Source organism: Pundamilia nyererei, unplaced genomic scaffold (assembly GCF_000239375.1).
Source record: "Pundamilia nyererei isolate P.nyererei 1_Seehausen unplaced genomic scaffold, PunNye1.0 scaffold00076, whole genome shotgun sequence".
Lineage (NCBI taxonomy): Eukaryota > Metazoa > Chordata > Actinopteri > Cichliformes > Cichlidae > Pundamilia > Pundamilia nyererei.
Window position 1 is genome coordinate 51,758 of NW_005187477.1, and position 17,585 is coordinate 69,342.

The 17,585-nt window shown below is 39.6% G+C and overlaps 2 protein-coding genes across 3 annotated transcripts; one reads left to right on the top strand and one right to left on the bottom strand.

The window, feature by feature from the left end:
• The first annotated feature begins 80 nt into the window (after positions 1 to 80).
• Positions 81 to 9,083, top strand: med17 (mediator complex subunit 17). The gene is made up of 13 exons (XM_005737415.2): positions 81 to 224; positions 567 to 812; positions 1,485 to 1,648; positions 1,786 to 2,005; positions 2,112 to 2,248; positions 2,374 to 2,455; positions 2,686 to 2,838; positions 4,226 to 4,356; positions 4,927 to 5,111; positions 5,444 to 5,581; positions 7,688 to 7,805; positions 7,926 to 8,085; positions 8,613 to 9,083. The coding sequence occupies exons 2-13, from the start codon at positions 581 to 583 to the stop codon at positions 8,819 to 8,821; spliced, it is 1,929 nt and encodes a 642-aa protein (XP_005737472.1). The 5' UTR covers positions 81 to 224; positions 567 to 580; the 3' UTR covers positions 8,822 to 9,083.
• Positions 9,084 to 9,835: 752 nt separating this feature from the next.
• vstm5 (V-set and transmembrane domain containing 5) lies at positions 9,836 to 15,578 on the bottom strand. 2 transcript variants are annotated; one of them, XM_005737419.2, is made up of 4 exons: positions 15,097 to 15,578; positions 12,346 to 12,672; positions 11,614 to 11,757; positions 9,836 to 10,145 (listed from the first exon to the last, which is right to left on the bottom strand). In XM_005737419.2, exons 1-4 carry the CDS (start codon positions 15,170 to 15,172, stop codon positions 10,108 to 10,110), a joined length of 585 nt encoding a protein of 194 aa, XP_005737476.1. In that variant the 5' UTR covers positions 15,173 to 15,578; the 3' UTR covers positions 9,836 to 10,107. The 2 variants fall into 2 exon arrangements, with proteins under 2 accessions (XP_005737476.1, XP_005737475.1); XM_005737418.1 differs by lacking the exon at positions 9,836 to 10,145 and adding an exon at positions 11,351 to 11,540.
• Between the last annotated feature and the right edge of the window lie 2,007 nt (positions 15,579 to 17,585).

Here is a 17,585-nt window from a genome sequence, read left to right on the forward strand (position 1 = left end):
ATCAATAATATATATATACAAGCATTAAATACGTAAATAGTGCTAAAGTGACACAAAGCGTTTGAAACAGCTTCCAACCTCAGAGTTCATCACAATCGCGGTGGGAGGGGGACCGTGCAGGAGTTACACTCGTTCCTGTATTGATGAGCCTTTCACCGCTACTGGAACATTTAATGCAATACCCGAGTATTCCTCGATACCTCCAACACTAGTGAACGCCAGAGGTAAGATTTACAGGAGTAAAATAGTATTTGGTGTTTTAAGCTGTTCTCTTGAGCTTTCGAGTCTCCTTTTATGCTGTGAGCTAAGCAAAGAGCTAACACTAGCTAGTGTTGCTAACTAGTAAAACGTTACAAAGTGACTAAAAGAGCTGAATTATTATCATCCAAAGTTGTTGAGGAGCAGTTTCTAATTCTCGTTTTTTACTTTAACATTTGGAAGTGAAGTATTTTAGTGTTCTGGTTATTAAACAACCTATATCAAATGTTTGATTCAGAGGTTTTCTGGTCTCCCCTGTGTCTGTGTTTGATGACTAACCCTTTCTGCCTGTCCACTCCACTTCTCAGCCAAGTCTGTCATCATGTCTGGTGGTCCAGCGGTGAGGATCAGCATCGAGTCTTCCTGTGAGAAGCAGGTGCAGGAAGTGGCCCTGGATGGGACAGAGACCTATGTCCCTCCTCTATCCATGTCCCAGAACTTGGCAAAGTTGGCACAAAGAATTGACTTCAGCCAGGGATCCGACTCAGAGGAGGATGTTGAGGGAGAACCCAAGGACCGAGAATGGGGCAAGCAGGATGGAGAGGAGGAAGAAGGTAAAATGCTTAAATAAAGCAAGGAGCTAGAGCTACACGAGCCATCACACATTCCTTGGTATAATCAGCTGCTGTGTGCCTTAGGCCAACATAAAATATCAAGCTGAACTTCATTCATCATAGGTTAAACATTTCAGTTCAGAACTTCACTTAGATGGTGAATAATTACCAATAAATATATAATTTTCATGCCAAATATCCTTGGACAAGATACTAGAAGTTGATCAGAGTATGAAAGCATGTGAATGTTACATATAAAGAGAATAGGAAAAAAGTGCTTGTGGGAATGGGTGAATGAGGCAAGTTGCGTAAAGTGCTTTGAGGGCTCAGAGTAGAAAAGTGCTGTATAAGAAACAATCTATTTACCATTTAAATCACAATGGAGCCTGTCATGTTTTGAGGCTGCAAGGTGTTGGAGGCCTTGTGAAAACTGATGGAATTATGAATTCTGTCAATCCTAAGAGTACACCCGCTGCTCCAATAAATAAATAAAATGGATTTCAGGAGTAATGAGATCCAGCTAAATAAAGTTAAACTTTATTTACAATTTACTCCTGACTCTGCTGAAGAAAGGAGGACCACCAAGTAGACTGCACAAATGAATTGAAAACAGAACATAAGGTTTTTTATCACTTGTTGGAATCGAGCCCAATTTTCTGTTTTCTTGCATAGGCACAGTAAAATTTCAGCCGTCTCTTTGGCCCTGGGATTCGGTGCGTAACAACCTCCGCAGCGCCCTCACAGAGATGTGTGTACTCTATGATGTGCTCAGCGTGGTGAAGGAGAAGAAGTACATGGCTTTAGACCCCGTGTCTCAGGATCCAGCAGCTGGAAAGGTAAATTAAACATGTCACTTAAACTGATTTTTTTTAAGGGTTTTTTAAGGGTTCTACAAAAATATCTCTAAATGTCAGCAAAGCACTCTTAGGTTTGTCCACAAAGAGATCTTTTGCTCCTTCTCCAACTCCTGCAGACACCACAAGTTTTCCAGCTGATCAGTAAAAAGAAATCATTGGCCACAGCAGCTATGATCCTTCAAAAGGGAGCAGAGAAGCTCAGTAAGTCAGTCACAGAGAACCAGGAGAACAGGAGGCAAAGGGATTTCAACTCTGAGCTGCTGCGGCTGCGCTCACAGTGGAAACTACGCAAAGTTGGAGACAAGATCCTGGGAGACCTCAGCTACCGCAGTGCAGGTGATAAGAGAGGAAAACACCTCACTCAGTCAGTGCTGCTGCATCCTACAGATTAACATTAAGACACTTTAAACCTGTTTTCTAACTTCCGTGTTTGCCCGTGCAGGCTCCCTTTTCCCCCATCATGGCACATTTGAAGTGATCAAAAATACTGACATTGATCTGGACAAAAAAATCCCAGAGGATTACTGCCCACTGGACGTCCAGATCCCCAGTGACCTGGAGGGGTCTGCTTACATCAAGGTCAGAGGGAAATGACATGTATAATATGTTTTTATTCATCTTTTCTCATTCCTTGTTCATTCTTTGATTTTAAATAATTACCAGATATATTAGGTGTAATAGAAAGATACTGTTTGTATCTTCAGGTGTCCATTCAGAAACAAGCTCCTGACATTGGTGATCTGGGAACCGTCAGCCTTTTCAGACAACAGCAAAAGAACAAAGCTGGTATGGTTCAGCACATATACACATTAAAAGTTGTTCAGTAACACAGAGGCTCTTTTCTTCCACGTTTTTTTTTTTTTTCTAGAAGGGCATTTTATGAAAATACTAAATTATTACATTCTGTGTGAGAAAGCGCTCTTTAGGCTTTGGCAAAGGATGACTGAGCCCAATCTAAATTGTAAGAGTAAATCCCACAAACAAAACTCTTGGTCTTTTCTTTTGTCTCTGCTCAGGTACGCAGCAATGGCACGTGAAACTGGAGGCGGCTCAGAATGTTTTGCTCTGTAAGGAGATCTTCGCCCAGCTGTCCAGGGAGGCAGTTCAGATCAAATCCCAGATCCCTCACATTGTTGTGAAAAACCAGATCATCTCACAGCCATTCCCAGGTGAGAATGTGACACAAATGGGGTCCTGGTTCAGTGTTTCTCACAGTTATATATGTGCTTATGTGTGTCATACGGAAGCATATACCTTGCCTTGAGAGAATAACTGACCCAGTGCTTGAGCACAAGGACCAGTTCTCCACCTGCTGCAGGTTAGGGGGACCCTCCAGCTCACAGCAGGTCTTCAGAGCAGAACTAGGACTGCAGTCCAAAAATGGTGGAAATGTAGTTTGTCTCACCGTGGGTTGAGACTGCCGCAACAGAGTAAACTTTCAAAATAAGAGCACGGGAGGTTGTCCACTTGTCAAGTGATTGTGGATGGCATTAAAGAGATGAAAACATTTTTAAAAAATGCTACAATATCGATGCATTAGTCTATGTCTACGAAATCCATGACAACACGGTGGTTTTTGTTCGATATTACCATGGGAATATCTTGTTGTAATTTAATAGAACTTAGAACCAAAATGTAGACTCACAGCCATCGTACAAAAAATACCTGTGTGGTATTTTTCTCTAAAACTTGAAATATACATTATGGGGATTCGTTGAGACTCGAGTTAACGCATCTTAATGTGAAATAATATGGGACCTATAGGTATTAACAAATGGTGAAAGATCCAAATAAGAACAGGTGGGGATGGAGGAAGACAGACAATCTGATAAAGAAAGGCAAGAAGTGGTATTATATATATATATATACACACACACACACACACACACACACACACACACACACACACACACACAAAGAGTTGATTACAAAACAAGACACATGTGGGAACAGTGAGGGGAAAGGAAAACAAAAGACCAAAAAATAGGAGGTAAAACCAAAATAAGACACGATAAAAACAACCTTTGAAGTAAAACAGGAAGTGACCAAAAGACAAAGCAGAGAGGCATGAATACGAACATGAAGCACTCTGACAGCTAGAATAACATTTAACATAATGACTGACTAATGTGGGCTTTTTTTCTTCTTTCTTTCTTTTTTAGTGCTCTTTTACTGGAGGTTAAGTAACAGGTGCTACCTGCTGCATTCCTCTTTTTATCTATAAAACAAACACCATATTAATGTTCTGAGTAATATTCTTAATGTTACGTACGAGCAGCCGTCATCAAGTCGAGGTATTCAGCTTTCACATTTGTCAAGAGTGTAAAGAATGTTCTTTCACTTTTAGTGAACACTCAAATCAAATCACTTTTATTGTCACGTACTGCAGTATCCGGTCCAGGTTCGGGACCTTGTTCAGTACTTACTGTTCAAATTGTAAAGTAGTTTGAACAGTTTATGGCTGGGGTGACTGGAGTCTTTGATGATCCTCCTGCCCTAATTCATCCAAAGTGTCATTCTCCCCTCCAAACACACCTGTGATTTTTCTCTCCCTAGGTCTGCAGCTGTCAATCTCACTGTGCCACTCTACGGGAGAGAAGAAAAACAACCGGGCATCTCCAGAGAAACCCAAACCGGACGACCACCTTTACGTACTAGAACACAATCTGCATCAGATGATGAGAGAGGTGAGAAGTGAGATTCCTATAGAGCGCAATCTATTAACCACCTCTGGAGGAAACCTATCAGATATGATCTGAAATGCGTTAAATATTTTTCTCTTTTTCCTTTAACTTTTAACTATATATCCTCAAAAAATCCATCTCAGTTAGAGAATACTGGTCCGGTCTCAGTGTGCTTAGACTGCGATAAAGACCGTAGAGAATTAAAGAGAAAACTGCAATAGTCCCCTGCAGTATTACTTGGTGATGGTGGGGAGGAAGAACTCCCTTTTAACAGGGAGAGAGCACCGGCTGATGTGCACTCAGGAAGAGACAGTCATTTCTGAGCAGAGGGTGCTTACAAGAAAAATACAGCTACAAAGTGAAGGAATCTATGAGGGTTTTTTTTTTCTTGTAAATTTAAAGTTTTAATGTTGGAATTTTTTTTAGATATTAAGATATATTTGTGTTCTTCTACCTACAACAACCCTGGAAACCTGTCGTCTTGTACTCTGCCAGGAGACACTTCTGTTGTTATTAATTTAAATTTCATTGTCTCAGTGCACATTTCATTGGCAACATTTGTTTCTTTTATAGTTTCACAAGCAGCAGCTGAGCTCTGTGGTGATACCGCACCCTTCTAGCGCTCCCTTTGGGCACAAACGTCTGCGTTTGGCAGGGCCACTGGCCTATGACAAGGCAGAAATCTCCAGTTGGCAGCAGACTGAGGGGCTGCTGGAGAAGATGATCAAACAGGCCAAACACATCTTCCTACGTCGCAGGTAAAATATCCTGATGTAATTTTACAAATACAGAAATAGTTACCAGCAGCAATATTGAATTTTACTGCAAATTTAGGAGCTCCAGAAACTTGAGCAGCCCAAAAAAGCAGCGTTTGCCTACATTTGGCTAGCAGATGGCTCACATTGTCTTTGTTGTTTCATCAGAATCAGAATACTTTATTAATCCCAAACTGATTATGGAAATTAAATTATGTCCTTTTATCTTAAAATATTTAACCTTTTAACAGAAGAATTGTTGTTAGCTACTTTTTGTTGGCTGTATAATGCTTAGCAATACTCTTCACGGGTACCACGGTGTTTGTGGTCTACAGGACGGCACGTACCATCGATAGTCTGGCCAGTCGGATTGAAGACCCGCAGATCCAGGCTCACTGGTCCAACATTAATGACGTATACGAGTCCAGTGTCAAGGTGCTCATCACTTCACAAGGCTACGAGCAGATCTGCAAGTAAGTGGAGTGCAGAGGAGTTTATTTTACTCATTATTTTAAATATCAATATTTATTTTTATTTATTTTTTTATTTGTACATTTTATTTTTACTATATTTTTTATTATCACAGATTTACAGATTTTAAATATTTACTAAATATTCACTATTCATTTTGTACTATTGTTATTTTAATTTAAAATACTTTTTTTTTTTAAATTATTAGAATTAATAAATTTTGTATTTTGTAATCGAAAAATTCAACAATTGAAAAAATCCTTGACACAAAGTTTTTGCTTTGCTGATTTGTTTAATGCTCAGCTCTGCAGCGCTCAGTGGCCGCCATGTAAATGCAAATGTTTTACCTACATTTGCAACTAAAAACAAACCTGCAATAGAAATGTATCTAGAAGCAGCATGTGAATAAAAAGTATGACAACATTAAACCCACATGGTCCCCAGTTTTTAAACAAAATTACTGATAACACAGCAGCAAGAGTGACTGTCTAACTGAGACGGTGAGCTCATTTTTCTAGTGTCCAAATCAGAGCACTGTTATCACCATCACAACCTTTACTGGGAAACAGCTGGCAGGGTCCTTCAAAAAACAACCTGCTTAATGAACTTTGATGTGAAGAAAAGAGGACTTTAAAGTAGGGCTTTTGACCCACTGCATGCAATTCATTTGCATGAATGTTTTTTGTTGTTGTTTTTTTTGTTGTTGTTTTTTATGGGCATTGTATGTAGTTATATTACAACATTGGTACACACTGTAGAAATAACAATTTTCTATTTCCTGTTTTTTTGGGGTTTTTTGATAACCTGTGGGGTTTTTTTTGTTTGTTTGTTTTTTCTCTTTTAAGTATTTATTATAAGGCAGATGTATTTCTTATCCAGTTACTTGAATAATCAATAGGATACTTGATTACTAAAATATTCAATAGCTGCAGCTTTTATTATTTAATAGTCTCAGGGCTCGCAAAATCGCTATCCCGACGTCCCGGGGCTAGCAGTTTTTCCGGTCGGGCTACCAAAATCCATCCCAGCCCTGCCCATCAGGCTATCATAGGAAGGAAAAATATATGTCAATACTTTTGCATCCTTTCGCAAACGTAGCTGGGTAATGTTGTCATTGGCATCGAAGAGCCACTGTCAATATGCGACATAATGAAATCGCGTTTAAATTTGCGCTTTTTTTTTTGTTTTTGTTTTTTTGCTTCACGTTCACTTTGCCATTGCGCAAACTGTGAATAGAGAGCGGCAGTACTGATTGGTGAGTGACAGATTAATTCCTCTCCAATTCCTTATCACTCGTTAGCTTACTATGCAAATATGACAAGTGAAATCTTCCGCAGCAAGCTTAAACATGTCATAGAGGTTGATTGTGCAGAGAATTGCTGATCATTATGCAAGTGCCTGTGTAAAAGCAGATGGATTTACGCAGGTATTTTAGTTCTGCAGAGCCAAATAAGACAGGTCAGGGTGAAGAGGGGACAGCCAAAGAAAAGCCGACCACAAAATGGAGAAGTTATGACAAATCAGACCATGAGGCAAAAAGAAAGTGCAGCTTTTTTGGTTTCATGGACAAAAGAATTTCTGTGGCTGCAATATGACGAGCTAAATAACATAAAGTTCTGCCGGGTGTGTCATTAGTTTCACTCGATTTCTGAGTCGACAAGTGCCTTTGTTACTGGGACCAGTAATTTTAAGAAAGACCCCATCAGAACCCTTGAGAAATGCAAGAAATGCATTATTGCTCAGTCTACAGTATCTTTCCGTGAACAAACGGCAATTGCAAAAAACATATGAAAAATAAACTAAGCACAACAAGAAGTCCTGAAAAATCTGTTTAGAACAGCGTTCTGTGTTGCAAAGAGTGAACTACCTTTGGCAAAATTTAGCAGTCTTTGCAAACTTTGCAAACAAAACAAATGGCCTAGATCTTGGTTCCACTTACCTCTTACCATTATATTTTTCTATTTTCGTTCACTGCTGTTGTGAACTATATAAATAAATGGATGTGAAAAAAGCTTTTCCCTCCTCATATATGGATGTTTACATGACTCTGGACCAGCGTGTTTGATCCTCTGAAATGAGGCTCACTGTGTTTTATTTGCTGTGTTTAGGTCCATCCAGCTGCAGCTGAACATCGGTGTGGAGCAGATCAGGGTGGTGCACAGAGATGGACGTGTGGTCACGCTGTCACACCAGGAACAGGAGCTGCAAGACTTTCTCCTCTCACAGGTAACACCAGTAACTTCCACAGTTATTGGAGGAGGCTGAATTTACTAGAAGCATGGCTGCACACTGTTGACTGTAATGCTTCAGTATTTAGTTCTGCGTATGCCTGCCTTCTTTTCACAGATGTCGCAGCATCAGGTACATGCAGTTCAGCAGCTGGCTAAGGTGATGGGCTGGCACGTCCTGAGCTTCAGTAACCATGTAGGTCTGGGCCCAGTGGAGAGCATCGGAAATGCCTCCGCGGTCACTGTTGCCTCTCCCAACGGAGAGTACGCCATCTCAGGTGAGACTGATGGCTCTCGGATCCTCAGGTTTCTCTGTAGTAGGAAGAGCATATTAGCAGCAGCAACTCAGTACTACTCATGCCTCTATGCATGAGACATTCAGGCTCTCCCTTAGCTAACCTCCCCCCAATAAAGGCTAAAATGTAAAAAAAAAAAAAAATTATATATATATATATTTTTTTTTTTTAAAGAAAAGGCAGAAACTAATGTAATAAATCAAGACGACACCCAGTCTGTCAGTTCATGGAAAATTACTCAGGATTAAGCAGACAGGTTGATACAAGTTGGGGAATCTTTGGGAAACTTCCTCTCTTCAAACATCATTGAAATGCATCATGAACCGGTTTCCATGCAACACTCATACTGAATATCTGGAAACACTGAAAAATAATGTGTGGCGAGACAAGAGAGAAACTTTATTGTCATTGTTTAAAAACAACAAAAGTCTGCTCAGCAGCTCTTTATCATTATGCAGCAAAGTAAATAACTGTCAGTGGTTTTTCATCAAAGTTTCTTTTCTCTTCAGTACGTAACGGCCCAGAGAGCGGCTGCAAAGTTTTGGTGCAGTTCCCTCGCAGCCAGATCAAAGAGCTGCCAAAGAGCGACGTCATCCAGGACGCCAAGTGGAGCCACCTCAGAGGGCCGTACAAAGAGGTCCATTGGAGCAAGATGGAGGGCCGAAACTTTGTCTACAAGATGGAGCTCCTCATGGCGGCGCTGACTCCCTGTCCTTAGGTGCTGACTCTGTCTGCTGACTCCTCCCACACACAAAATAACAGTTTATTTAAAGAGGACAATCTTCCTTCATAGACTCTCTTCCTCACATTTGAAAGAATCGACAGCACTTTCATTTCTTTTATTTTTTAACCAACTTGTGGACCGCCGTAAAGTCTGTCCACACAAGTGTCCTCTGCCTGTTGCTTATAGTGTAAGGTGTGGACTGTGTGTATATACCTCAAACAGTTTGATACAAAATAAAAAGCAGTCTGTCTATATATATTTGTCCTCTTTCTTAAGAATACAGCTGTGGATCAAAGAGACACTGTTTATAAAACTGAACTTAGGGATTTGCCGGTTCAAACTTTAAATTTGACCACATTAAGTTCAACGTTGTCTTAGGTGTGTGTGTGTGTGTCTGTGTGTGTGTGTGTGTGTGGTGTGTGTGTGCGTGTGCGTGTGTGTGTGTGTGTGTGCAGTTTTAATACCACTCCATTTGTCTGATGTGACAACATTTTAGATAAACTAACTTTGAGTCTGGACTTTCAGGCAGGTGGGGAACCTGAAGTTCCTGTGTAGGCACGAGGGAGGAGAGAGTTCATTAAGAAAGAAATCACAAAATCATTTGCACTGTGAACCGGATATTTTTTCTTTAGGTAATAAAAGAAAAACAATTATTTTCTTTTGTTTCTACATTCATTCATTCTTTCTTCCTGCATTCCTTCCTTCCTTTCTTCCTTTTCCGGGCCGTGATCAGCTGACCTGTGTCACTGCAGCTTCATGGCTCCGTGTGGATTTAGCAAACTGCAATTACTACTTGACTGCTTTGGACACAACTTTATTTACATTACTTTCTGATTTGCTGAGCCTGTATCATCAAGGCCTCAGCTGAAACTATCACCAGCCTGCAGCACACAAAAGCGAAACTCGTTTGTTGTTATCATGAAATAATCTGATTTAATTGCTTATTAATGAAACCAGCCCAGTTTAACCCTTGGTCATGAGTAAAATAAAGTCACACAGTTTCTTTGCTTAGAGAATAAATACAAGATTTATTGTGTTCCTGTATCATCGGTGGTATATTCACATTCACTCATTCAGTGACAGTCATCTGTAAATATCAATATCAGTACAAAATACCAACACAGTGCAGGTGTTCATAACTGACTGGTCATGCTTTGAGCTGTAAGTAACTAGAGTATATAAAGAGGACAGTTTGATGTACAAAACATTCCACCTTCAAAAGTATGTCCTCATGTTGTATCACTGACAGCTTTGATTGGCCATTTCAGGTGAGTCATCACTCAGACGTTCATTATCTGCAGCTCAGTCACATCGTTTTCTGCAACAACAAAAAAAGGGATTAAAGTGTCAATACATGATTAAGACAACAAACAAAGCTATAATAGGTCTTCACAGACCTTTGCACTCAAACACGCCCTTACTGTGATACAATGATAGAGTCAAACCATAGTCAACCATCACACCCTTCAACCTATATTTATTCTCCACACAATCATGCAGTGGTAAGAAGAACACATTTTAACTGTAGATAAAACAACACGCTCACAAACGTGTTTATGCGGAAAATTGTCTTCTTTATTATTTCACCTTTTACCTAAAAAAGCAGCCACACTTCAGACACTGTATCAGGTTTTATTTGCCTCCTATATGAAACCAGTTTGTAACTTATTTAGTAGTAGTCTTCAGGAATAGTTCTCCTATGGCTATTCTTTGGATTTGGCTGCTTCGTGTTCTGTTCTCTCTGAAGATGATCCCACACTGCTTCAATAATATTGTGTCAGGACTCTGAGGAGGCCAGTCCATGACTGATGGTGTTCCACTGTGTGTTTTTCTATCCAGGTGTGCATTTACTGTGCTAGCAGTGTGTTTGGGATCATTGTCATGCTGAAAAATTAAGCTGCTGTAAGTTTCCAGATGGTATAGCACAGGGGTAGGCAACTCCAGGTCTCGAGTGCTGGTGTCCTGCAGGTTTTAGATCGCACCCTGGGTTAACACACCTGAATCAAATGATTAGTTCATTACCAGGCCTCTGGAGAACTTCAAGAAATGCTGAGGAGTCATTTAGCCCATTAAATTAGCTGTGATGGATCATGGACACATCTAAAACCTCCAGGACACCGGCACTCGAGGCCTGGAGTTGCCTACCCCTGGTATAGCATGATGGATCAGAATCTGATGGCACTCTTTCTGTGTTCAAAATTTCTGCCCCAAACTTCTGCATGACAGAACTTTATGACTAAACCTGCACCAAGAGTTCATCCTCAGTACCAGGGAGAGGTTTGAGGAAACTGGCCTGCAAATGTGCCCTGAAATCCCTGAAAGCAGCAGGTCTGCCATGGACTACCTGTTAAACTGCATGTAGTTCAGACTATGCCTGTTTAGTGCAGACAATAAAGTATTGTATGAATGTGTATAAAGGTGTCCTGTAGTGTTTCCATTATCATTGCCACAAAAATGTAATAAATTCTGTAAAACACTGGATATTTGCAGGAGAAACAGACACACAAATCTTTTTATCTTTTTGTTTTTATTTGTTTTGGTTACATAGTTGTCCTCCATGTAGAGTGACCTATTTTGGTTATGAATGTTTTCAGCACATATCCATTCAAGAAATCAGGGAAGAATATGTTTGAGCAATGCCAGCAATCCAAAATCTTCTGAATGGGTATTCACAAGACATTTCCAAGTTGCAAACCTGTTTTTCTGGCATCACCTGAATGCACAATCATTGACACCATTAGAGGATATTCACTGAGATGGATTCTGCTGTTTACACATGGCTTTACCTGGCATCTCTCTCCTGCGCTTGCATGCCATTATCTTCTTGTAGGCCTTGTCCAGGAGCCACATGGTGAGCATAAGAAGGCTGGCCAAGCAGGCCAGGGCCAAAAAAGAGACAGTAAGGTACTGAAGGTCCTCATACAGAACCTCTGTAGGACAGAAACACAGGAGCCACATCTTATTTACTGCAAACTGAGCTGCAAATAGGGCTGATCTGTTTATTAAAGATAATTTTTCATCATGTTCACTTGTTAAAAAAAAGACTTCCCCTCTTTGGTCAATCCATATGTTCTTCCTTCCTGCATTCATTCCTCCCTAAAATTATCACAGCACATGTGCCATTCTTCATTCTTCATTTTCATAGTTTATTTGCTTTAGAGTTACTCTGTCTGGTGTGGAAAACAGTTCTGAGCCTGCCTCTAATAACCACAGACGCCCTGTTTGGGAAATCTGGGCAGGGCGTTTGTCGTCTTTAAATCCAAACAACTGTTACCACAATGCCAGTCAGACTACGTCAAACTGAAGCCGAGGGCTTTTGTTGATGCTCTAATCACGATTAGTGCTGCTTTTTTAAATCCTGTGAAGAAATTCTTTGTACAGGTATGACAGAAGTGCTGTTCATTACCTTAAGCTTTAAAAACTGAGCTGTTCTGCCAGGACTGTTTCTTTCTTTTATGCTCTTTTTCCCTCGTTGTGTGTTAGTTTTCTGTTTTGTTTTTTAATGTAAAGACTCTCACCATTTACTTTTAGGACGAAACCAAAATCCTTGCTGCTCCCAGTTGATTCTGTGATGGTGACCACGTAAAATCCACCATCCTGCAGCCGCAGGTCTGACAGGCCCATCGAACCGTTGTCATAGGCCTGCACTCGGCTGCTGTAGTCCTCCGTTATGTTGGTGTACCCCCCCGGCTGCCAGGCCCCTATCGTCCGGCTCACCAATCCTGACATAAAAGTCCATTGTATGTTTGGGATCCCGCTACAGGTGAAATTCACTGAGAAGATCACATCGTCCTGCACTGAGCGGATCAGGCTCCTCTGAGGAGAGTATATGGAGATGGCTCCAGCTAAACAAACACATGAACATACATGCATACATTAGTCTGTATTCTCTGGGTTATTCTAGAATCAGCTGAATGTAAGTAAGTCAAAGGGAAATTCTGCTTTGCATCAGAAGAAAATTAACACAGCAGCAAATTGCAAAAAGAGCCTCAGTGATCCAGACTCTCCTAAAGTCCTAAAGTTGTTTGAGTAAAGTGGTACTTCCAAACTATTATACAGGACGTGAACACCAGTGTTGTTTCTTCCTTCAACAGCCATAAGCTGCGTTCACAGGTGTTAACATGTGGTTAAATTACAACATGTTGAACTGATTCTGGTATCAAAATACATGTAAAGGGAGACCTTTCCTGTGCTATAACTTGTTTTATCCAGCCACCTATCCTGCAAGGTGATATGACCTTTAAAAGTTTACCCAAAATGCATTTTTTAAACTTTTCTCGAATTAATGATCAGAAAACAGATCAAACATCCAGGACACCAATACATGTGTCATAACTTGGTGGAGAGAGGACCCAAGCATCGGGCACGTAGGCAGATTCAAATGATAATGAGCCTTTACTTGGCTGAGACAGGACTACATACTGGGCAATACCTGGGGATTCGAAAGTCAATACATGCAGGAAGTAAGAAGTCGAAACAAGACACATGAGAAAAGTGTCTATCAAAGTAAAACAAGAAATAAACACACAAACAACACTACTCAGAATAAACAGGATCATAGAAACAGACGACTCAGCTGGAGGAACAAACACTAACATGACAACTGAACCAGAGCCCAATAATATCACTTCACAAAATCTAAAGTCAGAGTTACTAGAAGCAGAATTCATAGAAAACACTAGAGTACAGATGAAAACAGCTCAAAACTGCAAGAGCATGACAAATATTTCTGTTACTCTTTAGCTTTAGAATTAAATTAATGTGGCTCATACCGTGTACATTATAACATACCATAATAGACCCATTTCTGTAATATACTCACATATCTATACTATTGCTAATATATATTGTAATATATCTATATCACTAAAGCACTTCTGGATGGATGCAAACTGCATTTCGTTGCCCTGTACCTGTGCATGTGCAATGACAATAAAGTTGAATTCTATTCTATTCTCTGCTGTTGAAAGTAAGACATGTGTCACGATATCTTATGTTAAGGTGGTTATGAAAAAGAAACAAAAGCAAGATCTTGGCTTTAGATTACAATGTTCCAACCTTTGTATTTCAACGGACTGTAACTCAAAAAATATTCAAACTATGAGGAGAACATTTTTATCATTAGATATACGGATGTTATTTTAAAGAAAAATCTGTTGATTCTCAGTGGTGGGGGGAGAGACTTGAGTCACAGTGATAGCAATTAGAGTAGAAACATGCTGGTGTGTGACACAATGGAGCGCCATAAAAAGGACTCATTCCACCATGACACGATTAGCTGCTGTTCCTGACAAACACTGTGGCATGTCTCCTGCTCTGCCTCTGCTCTGTCTGATCCCCCACCCCCATCCTCTTTTCCCCAGAGGATTAAAACTAGTCAAACTAGCTGGCAGGTATCAGAATGAATATAAGAGGCAGTGTGTTTAGGCCAAGCTTTAATGCATATTTTCGCGTGCGTGTCAGGGAGAGATCTGGTTCTGCAGGTGGTGTGTTTGTTTAATGAAGCACGGGTAAAGAATTTAAAATGAAAAATACTAGCGCTGACTGAGAAGCAAGTCAGTATGGGAGATATCTTTTTGTCTGGGCTCCCCCCCCAAAAAAAACCTTTTACCAACAAACCCCGACTGACTCTTTCCTTATTTTTCTGTTAAGAAATCACATAAATACTTTTTAAAGCAGCCCTGATGTCTTCTTTTGACTGTTTCCTGCACCCTGGTTCGCTTTTAATTTTGCTACTTTTGTTTTGTGTTTCCTGAGATTTGGTTTAGATTCAGATTTTTTTGGAAACAACACTTCTGGGCACTCGGATGTTATTTCTAGGATCGTTATGTCGGTGGGACACAGCTTTATAGGTTCTGAAGCCTTGAGTGGTTGCAGTTTTATAGTTCAGATAAGGTACTTTGCAATCTTCAGCTTTCTGACTGTCACGTGGTTGCAGACACGATACAGCCAGAGAAAGAGAGAGTGGGCTCATCGTGTTATAGAGCGGGGGCTTGACCCCTCGGGACCTCAACAATAGAAACGGATCAGACGCTACGTAATAAAATCCCTAACATGCTTCAGCACGGTTTCATGGCTACATGCCTGAGCTCTGCTTAGATAATATTAGGGAATATTGACCTTTTTACTTCCCACTTCTGCCATGATCGCCTATATTTACTTTCTACTGACAGGACTGAAACTTCATCCAACATTTCAAGTGTTAAACAAACATAGGTAGGTCGTACCACAAAGATAAAGCAGCAGAATTAGGAATGTGTTGAGCTTACCTAGGTGGCACATATATAACATGATGCTGAGAAAAACAGCAACATCTTGTATTTCCCAGAGCCTGAAATGCCACATTAGGATTCCAGACCCATCTGTCGAACTGCTGCAGAAGAAGCTTCCCGGGTTTATTTTACATTTTGTAGCATTCTCCTCGCCTTTCACCTTTTCCCATGGTTTCTTCTTCTTCTGTTTGTCTTCCTGGAGTTTCTGAGAGTTGTTCTTCTATTGCTTTCCTTCTGCTTTTCAGGAATGCAAAAGCTTCCCTCCTCTCTCTCAAGACTGTGTTGGATTTGACTTCATATCTGCGCAAGTCACTGCCAGCCAGCCCACACCTATCAGACAGGTTGAGCCGGAGATTACTGAGCAAACATGTAGTCCTTGTGTGGCAGTGCTCTCTCGCACACTCACACACAACTGAAGGCTGAAAGCCGTTGAGCAGTATATTCTAATTTACCTATTGCAACCACTTACTTGTCTATCTACAGACACACTGTCACAAAATGAAAGTGGGACAGGTGGAATCAAGTAGCGACACACCTGGCAAAACATGTCAAACAGGAAGTACTGTATTCACATGTATGCACCTAAAAACACACACACAGTGACAGTCAAATGAAACTTCCCTTTAGGAGGCATATTAAAGCTGACTGTCTGTAGGTAACCCAGGTCTTATTTCTCGCTGTTACTTAGTTTATAATCATTTTAGACTCTAAGGGTGTTTTTTTAATGAATTTATGCGCTTACCAAGACCAGTGTTAGACAAGGCTGCACCAAAGCACACAATAAAAATCCAACATATATAAATGAAAGGAATATTAAAAACAAAACAAAAGAACAAGTTGGATACCAATTTAAACCCATACAAGACTGAGTTACAACATCAAAATAAAATAAAATAAAACAAACATTTGGCTCCAAGGTCGAGAATAAATTACATTAACCCAAGAATAAAATTTCAAAAGTAGGAAATAAAATACAGTGTGGCCACGTAGACATGTATCAGTTTAGTGATAATATAATTATATTGCTGATATTTATATATAAATTATAATGATTTATAAAAACTACTTGCAAACCAATTTACAAGTAAAGCCCATGTGATACTCAATTGCAACACTGCAATAAAATAAAAGACACCTCCATTCCCTGGTTAAGAATGAATAAAAATAAATAAAAATAAAATGTACAGCATGATTAAAGATAAACTAAATACCCATTGTTACAAAATGTGACGTAACACATAAGTAACAAAGAAAGCACTGGCATCAAACATGTTACATCATAGAATAACAAACAAAAAACACTCAGAGTATTTGTACATGGATGAACAGAGAGTTGGTTGTAGCTCGTTAAATGGATGGCATCTGTTAAAGCATGAGGTGCTCTGTGAAGAATTCCATTACCATAAAAGCCAGAACACTTGGTAGATTTATGGTTAGAGATGAATGAAGTTAAAGAAATAAGCTTCAAAATCCTAAATGAGATATAATAAGGTCTTACTTGGATGTGAGTGACTGTGCATTGTGTGGGAATAATGTATTTGTTTTTGTGAATTCTGCCTCGAACAATATTTGCAGCTCACTACAAAACAAGAAATCTGAATTAAAATAAAAAGATCAGATCAGATATACTTTGTTAATATTAATACTAATACTAGAACAACTAATGTTACTGATAATTATAATAACAGTACGTCCAGCAACAACAGTAATCACTATAAAAATAATACTGATTGTAAAATAAGAGCCGTGCATAACATACAAAAAATAAATGTTAAACTTAAAGAGCACGTGACTAATCAAATTTAGAGCATGACTTTGTTTTAATGTGAAATAAATTTAAGACACATAAATTCGTACGTGTTAAAATGAAACCATTCGTAAACTGATGGTTGAAGGAGTGTAACCGCCAGCTGTAGGAGTCTTTCTTTACTCAGTTTTTGTAAGTGTGCCCCTTTTTATTTCCGTGGCAAAGACTATCATTAATTATTTTTTCATTTTATTTATTTATTTTTATTATTTTCTGTGTCTACAATTTATTTTTGTATTTGCATGCCCGTTAATTGATTTATTAATTAAAAACAAAAAGTTCCGGTTACTGGCGTCCAAGCTCACGACCTCTGCGCATGTTCGAACTTCACGTGCTCGCGCTTTTGCACATGAGAAACCCTTGAATTCCTGAAGGTGACTTCTGGTAAGTTCATTTTTACTAAGTGCCATTTTGTTTATCTAATCCGACGTTGCTGTTATGTTCTGATAAAAGTTACCAAGCGGTAAATTACGGTCGTGCATTTCTTGTCTTCGACCAAATTTCTGTGTGACGCAGCACGAATGTGGGGATTAGCTAAAATAGCGAGCTAGCGTGCCTAAATTAAGCCGTTCTGAGTTTGTAATAAAACTTCTAATTTTTGTATTTTTGGTGAATTAATACGTGTCCCCACACGAGATTGCTCCAAGTGCGCTAAAGGCATATTTACTTATTATTATTT